Source organism: Amblyomma mixtum, chromosome 5 (assembly GCF_055824585.1).
Source record: "Amblyomma mixtum isolate Tamu chromosome 5, ASM5582458v1, whole genome shotgun sequence".
Taxonomy (NCBI): Eukaryota; Metazoa; Arthropoda; class Arachnida; order Ixodida; family Ixodidae; genus Amblyomma; species Amblyomma mixtum.
Genome location: NC_143016.1, coordinates 181261730 through 181278965, shown reverse-complemented (window position 1 = coordinate 181278965; position 17236 = coordinate 181261730). Strand labels below are relative to the sequence as shown.

Sequence of the window (17236 nt, the reverse complement as noted above, 5' to 3'; positions counted from 1 at the left end):
AGGCTTCTGCAGCAGTCTTCACATTTTGCTAGGCTTTGTTGTCATAAATTGCAGAGATTAGGTTCGTTGGTCCAAGTTTAAACGCTTCATCTGTAGGCATCGAACACACTTTTTTTTCTATAAATCTGGTGCGTAAGCGTCTCGATTAGTTCTCCCACACGGCACGCTATGCCTAATGCACGGTAAGCGGTGGCGCATTGGTGCATTCGGCGAATGCCGCTTAGGCGGGTTCTCGTTTCGTTCCTGTCGCAGAGCGCATCCGCGCTCAGTGTCTCTCGCGCGCAGCACTACGCCTCATCCCGCCCACGGGAGCGGTCCGCTGAATCCGCCGAAGGCCGCGCCACCACTGGGCGCGCTGTGTGCGTAGTGGCCCGAGGCGGCAGCCTGGACCAGGGCAGCCGAGGCGGCCGCAGGCTTGGCGTCGAACACGGCGTCGGCGGTTTTGCCTGGCGTGGTGCCTGGCTCGTTGGTCTGCACGCTGGCGCGGAAGCCGTGCTCGTCGGCCACGTAGTCCACGCGCCGGAACATGCCGTTGGCGTCCCGGTAACCGTACGAGCCCTTCTTGGTGTTGCTGGCGTCGCCCTGCTCCTTGCGGTAGGTCTGCGTGCCGAACTCATCGACGCTGTCGTAACCAAAGCTGTACGGCTGAGGCGGCTGTGGGGCACATGAAGCAGTGTTTTCTGTCAGCCAAATTGCAAATCTCTAATCACGGTGGCAAGCAGCGCATTATTCTTCCAGACATGCAGCCCTATGATTTATTTTGCTACTTGTATTTCAGTCACCTATTTTTTTCCAAGCCTTATTTCTTTTCACGTTTATTACGTTAGGTTGTTCTTGCGGTATTTCAGTGTTTGTTTTGCTGTCTTGTATTAGTGCCATCCTTTACACCCCCACCCACATGAAATACCCTCCCTTAAATCATTCTAGCTATTTTCAATAAATAAACCAACGACAGACGATACTTAAAAGCAGTGTTCTCCTCGGAAAAGCGGCAGCCAGTTCCAAAATTTATACGGAATGAGGAACTATTTGTTATAATATATTTGGATAACGCCTCGTTAAGGCTTAGTCTTATAAAAATGATTAAACGTACCTTGACGTGCCTCATCCGCGTTTCTAGACCGAAGGATAAAAATTTTAATTCTGATAAACATGTACCAAGATCATAATTTAGTGCTTTCAGCGTTCTACACTATATTCTTTTCTTTTCAACGATCTGTTGGTTAAAACACGTTTTCGGGATGTTGGTAACATTCTTGATCCATATTCCAGCGTGTTTTTTTACGTGTTTTTGTTGTTTGTTTTTGCGTGTTTCTTCTCCGTGTGTGTGTTCTTCTTCGCTGCATTATAGATCTGTTGGTGCACCAAGCGAAAACATGACACACATGGGTCTATATATATAGTATATACCATTGGCTTATTATTCAACCAAAAAATTATTTAAAGGGAGACTAAAGAGTCATTTTAATGCAGGCATGAAGTTACCCGGGATTCATGGATTACATTTCGAAATAAATGCTATCTTTTTTGTTTTCTTTGTGCGCAAACGTGACTGCTTGGCTGAGAGAATCGCAAATTATGTATGCAATTTTCTGTTCATTTAAGCCACCCTGAAATGTGTGAGCACCAGAAATATGCATTTTTATGAAGTGTTAGCTTCCCGAGCTCACGCTGAAACGGAAGTTATGGACAAAAACAAAAAAGCTTGACCTGATGCTTCCATCAGGTTAACTTTGCAGTATTGAAGTGATGGCACTACGATACGATTAAACGTCTGACCGCTTGCCTCCTGCAGAGGCTCTTTAATGAGAATATTGCCGAAGCGTTCATAAGAAATAAGAGCGCCTCTTTATTTACTATTAGTCTATTATTCAAAGACCGATAGCTACAAGGGTTGGAAGTTATCCTTGTTTCCACTGTGGTACAGAACCTAACACTCGCAATGATACAATACAAGGAGCTGCGACACAGCGTTATTAACAAAATTTTTCTGCGTTTTCTTTAGGTTTTGTCTGCGAGGGCGACAACTGCTGCCGTCGAAACCGTCATGAAGAAACCGGCTGTTCCTGGACCGTCGGTTTGTTTTTACGGCACATTGTGAAGGAAAAGCCCCCTTGAGAGCAGTCTAGGCGGCTCACAAAGCCACGAGAAAAGAACTTATGCTTTGGCACTCACGTAGTAAGGCTCAGCAGACGCGAAGCTTCCTCCTGTTTCAGCTGCCAGTAAGGGGTCAGCGTAACGGTCGCTGCGGAAGCCGTGTTGGCTGAACGACCCTCCGGCGCAGACGCATGCAAAAAGGGTTGCAACAGTGGCCTGCATTGAAAAAAGGTTCAAGACAAAGAGCCAGTAAGAAAAAAGATGCCTATGCCCAGTCTCTGCATGCAGTGACAGCGCGTTTGGGAGAGAGACGTTCGCGACAACTGTGAAAAAAGTATGCTAGATTTCCAGCAGAAATAGGGGTTCAGTGTCCCCCTTACCTGAAGGCATTGTTAGCATGTCTAACCTGAGTCACGCAGCTACTAGACCTTCGCTTTGCTCATTAGCGTCATACATCAATTTGTGAAGCTTTTTTGGTAAGTTGGTGAATCTCTATAGTAAGGCGTCAGAACACACTGCTGACGTACGGCGGGAAGTATCACGTTTCAGTCTGTCTCGAGCCAGGTATCAGCGAGTAGCTCTGGTTTGTTTGCGTTTTAGATACGTTTGTTGACAGCATGTCAGCTCTTGCAACCAATATGAAAAGACGAGAATTTAATCCCTGGTGATGATTGCTTATCTTAAGAAGTGAATAACCATAAAAATCAATGTGAGTTGAGTGAAATTGATAAAACTCTTTCTGGACGAATTTAATGGAGATGTTCATTGCACGTTGGACATAGAGCAAAAAACAATCCATGCATCAATGCAGAAGACCACTGAATGAATGTCTCCTTAATATTTTAATACTACAAGGACCTCGAATGGAAGAACGAACAAAATCCTAGTGTCACTCCCTTTAAAGGGCCTTTTTCTTTGACAGAAAAAAAAATCGTAACCTACGTCAATCAAGTGTCCAGTAATTTCCACCCAAGCAGGCGACGCTGGGGAACAGCACAGCTTTTACGCCAAGCAATGCATTTAACTTTATTTTTTAAAGTATTCACTACAGCAACCTTTTACCTCCTAATTCAGAATTCTCCCACCAGGAGACTAGCTAGGTCACGCAGTGTGGCTCATATACCATCCTCAGCACTTCCTACATGATTTGTCTTTGAAAAAAAAAAATGGCAGCGTAATGCTCGAGTGCTGTACCTGGCGCTTTGAATAAAAAAAGCAACATTTTCCCACTCTCAGCGCTGCACATCACTAGTGACTGACGAGATCTTTCCCACTGATAATTCCGGAGCCCTTAATTGATGGCGAAGCTGCAACACCTCCGTTGCATTGCCGAACTATAAACAAAGCGATCTCATTATTCTGCCAAAAGTGGCACCTATTTTGCAGGTGGAGTTTTGCATGCGTCTGGGTATGTGCGTCCACGCGCTTGCCCGCAGAAGCCGCAAGAATAAACGGCAACCGCTTAGGTCACAGTGACTTTTGTGTGGAAGGGGGATATCCTCAAGATACGGCAAGTGACGAGGAAAAAGGCGCCGTCATACCTCAAGCTCTGTGGAAAAAAATAGGTAATCTTCCTGCTTTAAAACGATGGTTTTTCACATTTAACGACATCGCAGCCATAAGACGGCAAAGAAAATATGCATATATATTTTTCTAAAACTACGTAATTAATTCTAAACTGCTTGCCGTTATTGCCTCAAGCCTATGACGACAACCTCACAAGACCTTGCTGTAACAACTGAACAAATCAAGTTAACTGTCACTGGAAAAATTGCTTGGAGCGGATACTTGTCGGCATGAAGTTGCGAAGCATTGCGGCTCGCTAAGTGCATGTGCGTAGCAACTGGAAAGCCTTTAGTTTAAAAAGGTATTTGACTCCATAAACAAAAACATGCACCTCACCTCGAAAAGCATGTTTCTCCGCTGCAGTACCTCCCTTTGGTGACGTTTTAAGCCTCGGCGATCCTGTGTGCAGCCGAAGTTCGAGGAACCATCTTGTGTGTTCGTGTGCCCTCAGGGACAATCGGGTGGCAACATTTATACAGGTCCCCGCGCATCACTTCCACTCTGCTCGCTGTGGCCGTTCGCGTTCCCTTTCCCTCGGAAAGGCTTTCACTGCAAACGCACCGCGTAAAGAAGGGCGTCGAGGGGTCGGCGAGAGTTGCGCAACCGGTCACACCGCAGCCTTGGGGGTTACGCACCGTGGCGCCTGAAAGCAGACCGTGTCTGATGGAGCTGCGACCCCGCGGAGTTCGGACGCTTGCAAGCTGGAAGCGAGAACAAGCGCTCGAAACCGTGGCTGATTTCCGCATTTGCAGGGAAACAATTGGGACGACTGCTGCAGGGCATATTTTTGCTATCTATATTAGGGATTGTCGTGGTTCGATTGAAAAGTAAATAAAAGTAACAATATCAAAAATGGACGATGGAAATCGCAGCTTTTTTATCCATCGCTGGTGGCGAAGAGGCAGAAAAAAAAGGGTTCATGCACTAGTGAAAAGCCGCGCAATGAGTAAAGGTGAAATGTATTGCGAGTAAACATAAGTGCTCTAGAAAACGATTCTCTACTGTAGCACAATGTGTAGGGTAGTTTAAACTAGCAACAGTCGGCTTAGAATAGCCAGGTCTATTGCAAGAGTAGTTTCTAAAAGTTACCCGAATTCTAAGTTAAGCCACAGATTCGCATCAGTGCAAATCAAATAGCGCTGCCGTTGAAGGCATTAAAAATGAAACATCATATCTGTTGATCTCTAGTCTTGAATGGTCAGCAATCTTTAGGTTTTGTGGTTGAAGCGTTCGTTTAAATTCCTACGGTGGTTCCGACGCAAGAAACATCACATTTTCGGGAAAATCATACTTTTCGGCGAAGCCAGTTTTCAAGAGAGTGATAGACTTGTAGGTGCCTGAATGAGCAGTGTTGGCAAAAATGATTCCAAGATACCAGCTAAAGCACATCGAATGTTAATGCGGTGTTAACAGTTCTGGTGACTTGCGTGGAAATGCGCCAACTTATCTCATCTTATTATGCATTTTTAACGACTGTGCTCTTACTCTAGATGTCGATGTTAGCGCCGCCATAAAACTGCATAGGTTCTTTGAACTTGGCGCACTTGGGTGCGAGACTGTGGCTGTGTTTAGGGTGGTGTGAAATTGTAATATTCTGGGAGCACAAAACCTATTGCAACTCTCCCGTTTCTCCTGAAGCACATTAAAAAACCCCATTTTACTCTATGTTGGATGCCATGCTTATTCATCTCGAGGCACAACAAGGCTTTGCGATGCCTAAGTTAACTTCGACGCGGTTTACCTCAACGGCCCGGATCCAGCCCAGAATTGAACGACAACATAGGCAGCACATGAATGGGATGCCATTTCTCCGGCCTTCACTCCTTTTTAGTCGCCGTTTAAAATGCCCTTGTCTAAGAACGAAAGAATCCTGCTAAGATCCGACGCATAGTTGGGATTGCAATGGCTGCTCTTCTTTCCTCGGCCGACAACGTCTGAAGTCGTTTCTGAGAACCAAGAAATGAACGGGCATAGAAATGGGAAAGCAACTGCAGGTTGGCTCGATAACAGAGAGCGTCACAGTTTTAGTTACGGCATTTAGTGTTTCTCTACAACCTTTTCAGTACAGAAAGTATTATTTAAAACCATTTTAGAGCGACAACTGTTAAGTCCTGTCTGTGTCTTGGGTTTAGCGTCGGCATTGTAGCAGTAGTAGTCGGCGTAACCGCAAGGCGGTAAACCTGTTAACTTCCGACAACTACTCGGAGGATCGTTACCGTGGAGCTAGGAGAGTCGCACTGACGTCCGTGACGTGGGTTTGGACAGCGTCCTGTGTTACAGCCCGAAACACATGCATGGACTTAGTCTTTGAGGATCAGGCATTGGTCGATCACCGCGAACACATCTCCTGTCGATTCTCAAAACAAGTTTCCTTCAGTAGAATGAATGACTACGAGAGACGTGCTTCTTGAAAAGCGAGTATGCGCAAGAAATGGAGTGGTCGATAATTACACATGAAAAATTAAAATACCTCAACAATAGCCACTGAACAGCGGGCTACATACCGCTGACACTCCAGCGATTTCCTTTTATTTAGTCCAACGAACTGGTTCCGCTTTCACATCGAAGATGTAACTGTAAACGTTGCATATGCAGTTGCAACCGATGAACAAAGGGTACAACTCTGATTTACCTTGTTGTCGGAAAAGAAGTTACACGTACCAAACATAAAAAAAAACGCAAACGGCAATATATCGAGGTGCGAAGCACATGGCATGAAAGAAAAAAATACGATAATAACCCAGCATGGAAACCAGAGAAGCATACGCCAGAGAAACGCTGTAATAATATTTATCAATTGTTATTTTTCTTTTCGAAATAATGGCAGCAACACTGGACCACAAAGAACAGCGGTCGCAGTATGGATACATCATTTAAAAAGATATATTTTTATTAAACCCTACAAGGGCCCAGTATAGGCATCCTTTGCGCAATTTTGCTCCATACTACAACCACTTCAACACCCTTCTAGCCTGCGATCGTCGGTGAGCTGACTGCCATAAATCCTACTAACATCTTGTACATACTGCGGAACCGAGTGTACAGACGCGAGCGTTTTGTTAAAAGTGTGCCTAAATTATCATGGCACTGAACTAAAACAATGATAAATTGTGTACAAAATATCATTCAATACCAGTTAATGTTAATAATGTGCATTTTAGGAATGTAATACAAATTCAACAGAAGGCTAGAACTGCGATTAACAGAAATCACAGCGCCAACAGAATAAGGCGCGAACATTTTTGCTACAAAAAATTATTTCCCTTTCATGATCCACATCAGCGGCCGCAACTTGGTCTAAGCAGAGGTATTCCCTTACCACTTCCGGCACCTCGCTACCAGTTGGGAACTTCTGTTCCCTTGCGAGAACAAATAGCGCTGCTGTTGAAGGCATTAAAAATGAGACGTCATGTCCGTTGATTTCTAGTCTTGAATGGTCTGCGATCTTTAGGTTTTGTGGTTGAAGCGTTCGTTTAAATTCCTACGCTGGCTTTGACGCAGGAAGCATCGCATTTTCGGGAAAATTATACATTTCGGCGAAAGGAGTAGTTTGGAAGAATAGTTTGGTTTTCTGCATGCTAATTTTAAGACCTTCCGTTGTGTTCTGCCTGTCTAACTCATTGATAATACTTTGCAGCTCATCTTCTGAGTGACTTAGCAAGGAAATATCATCATGAATTGAACAATACTAACGTATTTTCCATTAACTATTATCTGAAACTGTTCCCAGTCCCACCTTTGGCGAGATCGCGTCTCCCTATAGTAGTAGTGCAATCGTTATAAATATCTTCCAATATTTCCATATAACACTCTTCTACACCCTGATACCGCAATGGCTGCATGACTGCTGAGGTTTCAATTGCTTCAAATGCTTTCTTGAATCAATGAACACTATGGGGCTGTTTATATTCTGCTCATTTCTCTATCATCTGATTCATAGTGTGAATAGTATTGCAGGAAATTCCGAGAATTATTCCGCTCAAAATTATTCCGGAGGCCTCCAATACGGCACCTCTTTCTCTCTTTCTTCTTTCACTCCCACCTTCTCTCTTAACTTACGGCGCGATTCAGGTGTCCACCGAGATATGTGGCACTGATACTGCGCCACTTCCTTTCCTCAAAGACCAATTTACCAATATGGACGATTATCGAGTACCCTTTACGAAAGCCTGCCTGATCATTTGGCTGATTGAAGCCTAAGGTGGTCGTGATTCTATTTGCGATTGCCTCAATAAATACCTTGTATGCAACAGGCAATAAGCTGATCGGTTTGTAATTTTTCAAGTCCTTGACGCTTCTTTTCTTACGAATTAAGATAGTATTAGCATTTTTCCAAACTTCTTCCACCCTGTATTCGCAATACAGGGTGGATAGTTTTTATAGTACAATCTCCCCTCTGTCCGTAAAGAGATCTGGTGTTACCTGTTCCTCATAAGCTACTTTCCCCCTTTGCACTGCTCCTAAGGCTTTTTTGACATCCTCTATCGTTACTGGCGGGATGTCCCATTACTGTGCTCTGCTGTCTCTCATTAACGTTCTGGTTACATTGGCTACTGTACAGATTTGTGTAGGATTCTCCAGCTACTTTAACTTTCTTATCTATGTTTATTTATTTATACATATATATGTTTATTTATTTATACATATAGGAGGGGAAAGAAAAAATGAAAAAATGCAAAGTCAATATTTAGGACACTACTTAAAAGGGAAGAAAAGGGCTGCACACGCATAGATTCGAGCACAAAAGAGCTAGTTGAACACAGCAACAAATTCGGGCCAGAGATTCTCATTTTAGGCCCAAGCGGGAGGCAAAATACAATGTGACAGAAAGCGAAATGTACGTTTAGCCTACCAAACAGAAATAGGAAAACAGTGGGCTACGTACAGAATGATTCAAACGAAAAGTCATAAATAACTGGTTACGCTATCAGTCCTCATTAAAAATTCAACGTGAGCTAGTTCCACTCTGCTATTGTGCGAAGAAAAAAGAATACTTAAAAATGGTTCTTCTGGCGCGATAAGGGACTAGCGACTGCGCATGACGACGTTTGGTTAATCGCGTGACTTGTGGTTTTATGCATGGGTCAGGAAACAGAAGTAACGTCTTGTTCTTGAGCAAAAAAAAAAGAAGTTTTAGTCGCTTAAGCTTTCTTCCAGCTTCCAACCTCTCTATGCCATGACCATTTATTAAAGCTAATGAAGAATCGGTAGTGCAGAATTTAGAAAACCATCTCTAATGCATGAATATTAGTTTTAGTGAATGGGTCCCACACCGTACAGGCATATTCTGATTTGGGTCTAATAATTGATGTATAAGCTAGGAGCTTCGTTCCAGGAGATCCTGTATCGGTTTCAATGTGAGGAAACATTGTTTGCTGAAAGATGCTGCGCAGATGTTAGAAATGCGGGCATTTCAACGTAAAGTATTTGTTATTGTGACATCAAGCTACTTGTACTGCGTTACTTTAGACAGAGGCTGTGAAGATAGGCTGTATTGATAAAATATGCTGTGTAATTATTTAGTTATTCTCATAACTAATTATTACAGAGTTGTACCTGTATTAAAAAGCGGTGACAAGCTAACTGTATCCAATTATAGACCAATATCTTTAACCCCCCATGCATGTGAAATTTTAGAGCCCATTATTTACAAACACATCATGGAATACCTCGAACCACATCATTTATTAACAAATGTTCAGCAGGGCTACAGACGCGGCTTCAGGATTGGGACAGATTAATGAATTTACTGATGACATTGGCAGTCAAATCGACACAATACGCGGGCAGTCAAATCGACACAATATTCATTGATTTTTCTAAGGCGTGCGATACAGTAATTCCGTACAAACTAATGTACAAATATGATTCCCCAGGGTGGAAATTTGGACAAGTCGGTATTGATCCATAACATAAGAGTAGCGCAAAACCAGGAAGACGGACAAAAGGGGAGAGAGCACACACCCACAACACAGGCGCTATGTAACCTACAAACTTGACACGATCATCAACAACCCCCGCCTCTTCAATTGTATTTCAAGCTTTCTTCCCAATCGTTCTCAATTCGCGTCCTTCAACAGAACTAATTCTAGGGTAGCAGACGTGCCCTCACGAGTTTCGCAGTGTATTGGGTCCTGTGCTGTTACTGATTTTTATAAATTACTTACCTTGTAACACCACCTGTAACCTACGTTTGTATGCTGATGACTGCGTGTTACATCACTAAATTTCCTGGTTTGATTTTCACTTACACACTCAGAAATAATTCTCAGAATTTAGCTCTTGGTGTGATATATGGCAAATGACTATTAACAGCCGTAAAACCATTGTTATGACTTTCAATAATCGAACGGCACCTTCCGTGTTTACTTAAAAAATTGGCAATACCCCCATCCAGATCGTGAGTCAATACACATACCTTGATCTTATTTTTACACCCAACATGTCCTGGTCCAAATATAGATTTAATAACTTCAACTGCACTTAAAAATTGCGGATACCTCCGTCGCACAATAAAAGCTGTTCCTAGAAATAGAAAACTACTGATGTATAAATCACTAATCCGTCCACTACTTGACTAAGCCTCTCCTGCCTGGAACCCGCATTAAAACGCGGAATTAACCAAATCGAGCCAGTGCAGAAGAAAGCCATTCGTTTCATTTGCCACTGCTCTAGTAGGGATTTTATGCCTTACACCGCACTTTCATCGCTGGGCCTGCAAACTCTCTAAGCTCGACGAAGGACTCAGTCTTTAAAATTTCGCGATTGCACTATTAACTCTTCTTTCCGGACCTCTGCAAATGATTACCTAACCTCTGCTTTCCCATCTAAAACTAGAAGTCACCACAGACTAAACACCAAGCCTTATTTTGCCCTCACGGACACCTTTAAATACAGTTTCTATCCGCGTGTATTCGAATGTTGGAATTCTTTACGTGGTTCTACTCGCCCTCTTCTTTTAGAGCTGTTTTTAGCGGCTATTGAATAGTTTAGCCTTAATTCTTGTATACTACTGGTATTGTCTCAGCTGTTTGCCAGTGTTGTGCTACTTGTTTCTCTACATTGTTTTGTTCACACCATCCCCTGCAATAGCCCCATAGAGCTGCATTAAGTACAAATAAATAAATAAAAACAGTTTTTTCAGCGTTTAGCGTAATGTTTCTGTCACACAAGTCTTAAATACTGCCGAGTTCAGAGTTCAGCATTATTTCATCATCCGGAGTAAAATCTCAGGGAATAATATGCAATCATCCGCCAACAGCTCTATATGAACAGGTTCACTAATTGCGTTAACAGTGTCATTTATGCAAATGAGAAACAGTAAATTTCCAAGGATGTTTAGTTGGGGAACTCTGGACATTATTGGAAGGGAACGGGATGTGTGAGCACCAACATGCACAAACTGAGTTCGCTTAGTGAGATAGGCAGTAATCCATCTCATTAAGAACATTGATAGACCAGATAATTTGAGTTTACAAATCAGCCTTTCATGCGAAACTAAATCAGTGTTCTTTGAAAAATCTAAAAATAGTACATCTATTTGGCCAGATCTGTCGAAGACTTCTGAGAAGCAGTGCATAACTAAAGTTGATTTCGTAGTAGTGGAGCAACCTTTCCTAATACCATGCTGCAGTGAAGTTAGAAAAGCCTTGTCATTTAAAAAATCAGTTACGTAATGAACAATGCTCTCTAAAGTTTTGCAACATGATGATAACAGTGAAATGAGGAGATAAGTCTAGATCAGGATGGCGTCATCTTTTCGCAGGACAGTGACCACACGTGCAGCTAGCCAGTCAGAAGGAAAATGAGCTGACTATATGGATGGTCCGAATATGATCACTAAGAACTATATGACATTGCCCTCTTTGTCGCTTAGCGCATACATCTAGTTCTTAGCTATGCCTAGTTTGTCGTCACTGCTTATAGGTTACCTCCGTTCTTTAGGACATGCTCAATTTTCTACATGTTAAACTTACTAATGTCATTGAATAATGGAATTGACTGGGCGAGTTGGTTTTCCATCTTGACAGTGAAAGCGCTCAAAAGGACAAGGACGACAGAAAAGGAAAGACATACAAAGAAAAGGAAAGACATGTAATGTCGGCTCATCATCATCATCTGCCTGACTGCGCCTATTGCAGGGCAAAGGCCTCTCCCATGTCTTGCGAAATAATCTGGTTCTTTGCCAGCAGCGCCCACTGTATCCCCACAATCTTCATAAGAACAAGCTATAAGAATTATTACATCCAGCTCGTTGATTACTAACGCGAGATATTTACTCCATATGAACATTATCCTGTTTCAGAGCTCATAAAATTTCATTTAGGTATATTGTTCTTCAGAATCATCAACAACCAATTACCAACAGTTGAATTTTTATCTTCCACATTCACGAATTCCAACACTACCCGGTTTGCTTCTAACAACAATTTCCTCCTACCAAAAGTTCGTACTAACTATGGCAAGCAGGCTTTTCAGTACTCATCGATTTTGTTAAAAACTCGCGTTCGGTATTTAATTTTAAACAGACCTTAAAACAATTCTTGATAGCAGACAGCTGACCATTAGTTTCTTTGTTTCTTTCTTTTTTATCTTCCTTTTTTCTTTTTCTTTGTAGTCTGTGCTCCTTAGTTTGCGTTCTTTGTCTGCAAATGTTTGTATTGTGTCTGAATTTGGTACCATCTTTCATTCTTCAAAATGCTGCGCTTAATTTTCTTAACTCAATGTTATTGTGAACAGGAGGTCCCCTTTCAGTCATTCGACTATGGGACCTCCTTCTGCATATCATTGTACACTGCTCAAACGATTGACTAATAAAAAATTCTGATTCTGATTCTGATAATTTACATTACAGTGAGAGCACGGGTCCTTCCTTTCTCAACCATAGACTGCTTACCACCACGGCCGCTTACTACAAGAAGCTTGCTGTTTATGTCAGAAACCTTATGAAAAGAAACTGGCAGACTTTTGAGAGCACATATTTAATTGCCCAGACAGCATACAGTCTTAGGCACCATCAATACCATGCATCCAAATCACGTACAAACTATGTGTTCCAAAAACTAACTCACATAATTCCTCATACGTTAAACACCTATCCATACTTAACAGAATTGTCACTACAAAATAGGTCCGAGGTCAGATTTAGGAAAACTGTTCATGAATATTATTGTTATAGCTAGTTGTGGTGTGTTTTTACCTAATTAGTTTTTGTCTTTGTTATGTTTTGCTCTTAGGTTTGTTGTGCTTAGCACTATGCATGACTGATCTCTGTTTTGTTGTCAATATATCCGCTGCTTTTCTACTTTCTGTTATTTATGGAAATTTTGTACCATTGCCAAGTGCCACTTTTTTTTTTAGATGGGGAGGGCAGGCCTCTGTCAGGCGCTACTAGGCGCCTTTAGCTTGCTCTCCCTTGTTTGCAGTCTCTGTACTGGACAAACAAAACCAATAAATGAAATGAAAAGAAGACAGGACGAAAGAGAAGGCACGGACAAGCTGGCCCTGAGCATTGGCAATGCTCAGTATCGTGAATGCACCTCACGCCTTTCGTATTTGAATCAATAATGTTTTGAAAATCTGTGTCGTAACATTGTTGGTGTGTAAACAGATGGGCTCGGACGATTCCCATGCTTGCGTGGTCATCCTCCTTTATTTACGGCACATTCCGCAGCATCGATGCGATGCGTGATGTTTATTCAGGGCCATGAGCCGCTCCCCCTCAGGACGCTTTTCGCTGATTGCTCTCGCTGGGGCACCTTATGCCTCTGTAAAGAAAGAATACTAACCATATAAATAATTTTAGTCATGTTACCATGAAGGACAAGCAATTTCAGTTTGTAACTGAAAGAAAATTTTGCGGTACCTCGTCCCTCTACGCTGTGCAATATACTAATTGCTAGTTAAAAAAGACGCTGAGCAGTTTGAACGTTTCTGTTGACGCCGAGCATATAACCGAGGCGGAGGCAGTACTTAGACAACAGAGTAATTTGAAATGCGCACTTACGCCTTAGCAGCACCAGGTCGCCTTCATAAAATCCGCCTTCACCGCCGTGGCCTCCACCGCTCAAATGTCAATAATTGTTACTCTTCACAAATCACGTCTTTCGGAGCGAAGTCATTCATCACTGAGACAAGGACGATAGGGTTCCACTATACTTGCACTCGACTTACGTATGGAAGGCGATGTCATCTTCGATCGTGGATTGATCCAGGCAACACGTGGAAACGCGCAAAAAACTGTATAACACAAATTCAACAAGGATGAGCGAGTGTCAGCGTGTTTTCGCAGCTCCCTGCATTGCCTCACACTCAACCCAACCGCAGGAGAGAAGAAAAACCTGTCCCAAATCAACGCAGGAAAGGTCGGCGAGCACTGCTGCATGACGTCACCGCGCAGTGACCAGGCACAGTGAACAAGTACAATCTGAGCCTCCTCTCCACTTTATGTAAGCGTCGCGGGGAGTGTGGGGTCGAGAGGGCCGCTTAAAATGTTCGGTAGTGGGTTATAGAGTGAGCGCCTCAGCGCCATTTCGGGGAAGGGGGCTCGGAGGGAATTGAAAGACACAGAGGAGCCATCGGGGAAGGAACAAAGGCTGACAGAAAAACCAGGGATGACCAGGTTTTTTGTTGCGACCGGACCCAAGAAAACCAGGGAAGGCGGTGGTGGGGAGAAAGAAAAAAGCTTGAAAAAAAATTTTTTTTCGTAAAGACGTGTTACTCGTGTAACGTTTCTAGAGGTATTTTTTGTTTTTAATTGGTTCTCTCGAGCGCTGTACCTTTTCACTAGTCCGAAGCGCCACCCTTTTGGGAACAACCAAAGCTGCCGGCTCCGTTAAGTTAACTTTTCTTGTTCGTCGATAGAAATGTTCTGGACGATTTGTGATTAGTATCTCTTCCTGATAGGGTGAAGGGTGGGGCCGCTCGCGATGGCGCTTGGACAAGTTGCGTTATCAATGGGCTATCACTTGGCGAAGAAGAAGCGGAAAGAATGCGTGCACGAAAACCAAGTATTTTCTGCCTTCATCGATACGTCGCTACAGACTGCTGCTAGCGGACATCAAGACAGCTGCTGCATTGAACGCGACAGAAACAAACATTTTGCAGCCTCTGGCGCAGTCGCCGGAGGCTCGCTATGTTCATCAACCAGTCGTGAAGCAAATGCGCCACATGTTGCATGGAGACGAAAGCGCTTGTAGTGCTGGCGTAATTGAAGTGCATTGAAACAAGCAAGAAACCTTATCCTGGTAGCTTTCTCGGTGGCGACCGTAGCACATCAGAAAAAAAATGCAATGCGACAAACGCAAGAGAAGCACGAACAAATCTCAGAAGCAACCCGCTTCTGAGATTTGTTCGTGCTTCTTTTGCGTGGGTCATTAGGACGTTCAAAGAGCAGCTCTTCATCAGAGTGAAACATGCAAGGTCTTGCTATTTGGGCACGCTTAACCCTTTTACCTCTGATGTACGATATGCGGGCAGGCTAAATTTGAGAATTTCAACTCTTCCCTTGTACAACTAATGTACGTGGGACTGTGGATAGGTGTTGCAAGGCAACTCGCTAGCGGCGCATGACGTTTCTGCACTGTGAAGCCCAGAGTAATCTGCGTAGGACCTACGAAGGCTGCTGGCGGATATATACTAGCCGTTTGCCCGCACACACTGCATGTTTTGCCATTGTGCAGCTCACGCTTAGCCCTTTCCTACCAGATATGTACGATACAGGCGGGGAAGATGTTGGAATCGCAAATATTCCCATGTCTAGCCTATGTATTTTCTATGCAGGACCCATGCAGGCACCAGGTGGTAATACTTGTGTTAGTCTACACACAGCCCAATTGGCTCCGTCAGGGTGCTGCACGGGCAGCCCCTGTTGGGTGTGCCCGCACTTAACCATAATGTAGCCCCATCTTTTATGCACACGAACTGCACGCAGCCAATGCTTACCCCTTTCATACCCGATTTAGAATACAGGCGGTGAAGGCGTCGGAATGGCAAATGTGCCCAGCCCACGCTGGACCTTCGCCGGTACTGCTCAGACAGCCCAAACTGCACGCCTGAAACGCTTCGCCACTGTGAAGTCCAAAGTTTAGCCCCTGTATTTCCTACGCGGAACCCATGTAGGCTGAAGGCGGGAATACTAGCTTTTCGCCCACACAAATCAACTGCGGCAGCCCCTTTTGGGGTTGCCCGCACTTCACCATAATAGAGCCCTGCATCTTAGCCCACATGTATCTGTTGTGGGGCCCAGGTGGGCAGCCCAGTCTCTTTTAAGCCCATGACTAGCCGACGAGGGTCTCATTCAGGCACGAAGTGGGCAGCTCAAGCGTTTTGTGCCAGCACTGCACCCACGGGGGACCCATGTGGGTTTATTGCGGGCCGCCACCAGCCCTCATTGTCCATGTCGGATCCGCATGGGCCCGCCACCTAGTGCTACTGGGGAAGGCATTGCGTATGCAGGGTGGCTAGATTTATAGCCCCCACCTCTCATCCATCCTTCAACAGATCTGATGTTACCTGACCATCACCAGCTGCTTATCCCCTTTGCTTTGCTTCCTGTTTTCTTTACTTCCTCGATCGTTACTGACGGGATGACGCACTGATGTCGGCTACTGTCTCATTAACATTCTGATTACAATGTCTACTCTATAGACTTCTGTACAACTATTCTGCTACTTTAGCTATCTGATCCATATTGGCAAAGACATTGCCCTCCTTGTCTCTTAACGCATACATCTTGTTTATACCTACGCCTAATTTCCTCTTCATCCCTTTTAGGCTACCACCATTCTTTAGAGCATCTCGATCATCTCCATATTAAACTTCCTTATGTCGGCTACTTTGCGCTTATTTATCAACTTCGATACCTCTGCTAGTTCTATTATGTCTGTCGGGTTAGACGCCCTCATGCTTTGGCGTCCTTTAAACAGATCTTTTGTCTCTTGAGATAGCTTGCCGGTACCCTCTCGAACCATCCTACCGCCTTCTACTACGGCGCAATCCGTAATGATAGCCATGAGATTATCGTTCATTGTTCGAACGTTGAGATCGTCTGCCTCACTTAAAGCTGCATATCTGTTCGGTAGCTAAATTCTGAATTCTGAAAGGTCGTTAATGCGCTTCCGCTTCACTGCTTTCTTCCGTTCCCTCTTGAGAGCTAGGATAATTTGACACCTTACCATTCTGCGCTCACTACAACGCACCTTTCAGAGGACCTCCACATCTTGCACGATGCCAGGGTGAGCGCAAGTATGAAGTATATTTCATTTTAGAGCACAGCTCTTAGGCGCTCGTTTCTGTGTTTTGCGGCGTCGCCGTCGCCGTTGTCCATTGTAACCAGCAGTGGACACCTTAGTCGAGCTTTAAGCTGCAAAAAAAAAACAATGGTTTGGTTTGGTTTATTGCGGTTTAACGTTCCAAAACGGCTCAGGATATCAGGGGCACCGCAGTGAAGGTCTCCGGAAATTTCGACCACCTGGGGCCCTTTAAAGTGCACTGACATAGCACAGTAGACGGGCCTCTAGAATTTTGCCTCTATCGAAATTCGACCTCCGTGACCGGGATCGAACCAGCGTCT

At 43.9% G+C, this 17236-nt stretch overlaps 1 protein-coding gene across 1 annotated transcript; it reads right to left on the bottom strand.

The window, feature by feature from the left end:
• Positions 1-294: 294 nt before the first annotated feature.
• On the bottom strand, positions 295-4011 carry LOC149344991 (adult-specific rigid cuticular protein 15.7-like). Its single transcript, XM_089547342.1, has 3 exons — positions 4000-4011; positions 2176-2313; positions 295-654 (listed from the first exon to the last, which is right to left on the bottom strand). The coding sequence occupies exons 1-3, from the start codon at positions 4009-4011 to the stop codon at positions 295-297; spliced, it is 510 nt and encodes a 169-aa protein (XP_089403468.1).
• Between the last annotated feature and the right edge of the window lie 13225 nt (positions 4012-17236).

What these genes read in the sequence shown, in the direction of transcription:
- LOC149344991 (XM_089547342.1), bottom strand. An exon ending in CGTCTGCTGAGCCTTACTAC is followed by an intron (nt 655 to 2,175) that starts GTGAGTGCCAAA and finishes TGTGCCCCACAG; the next exon opens with CCGCCTCAGCCGTACAGCTT.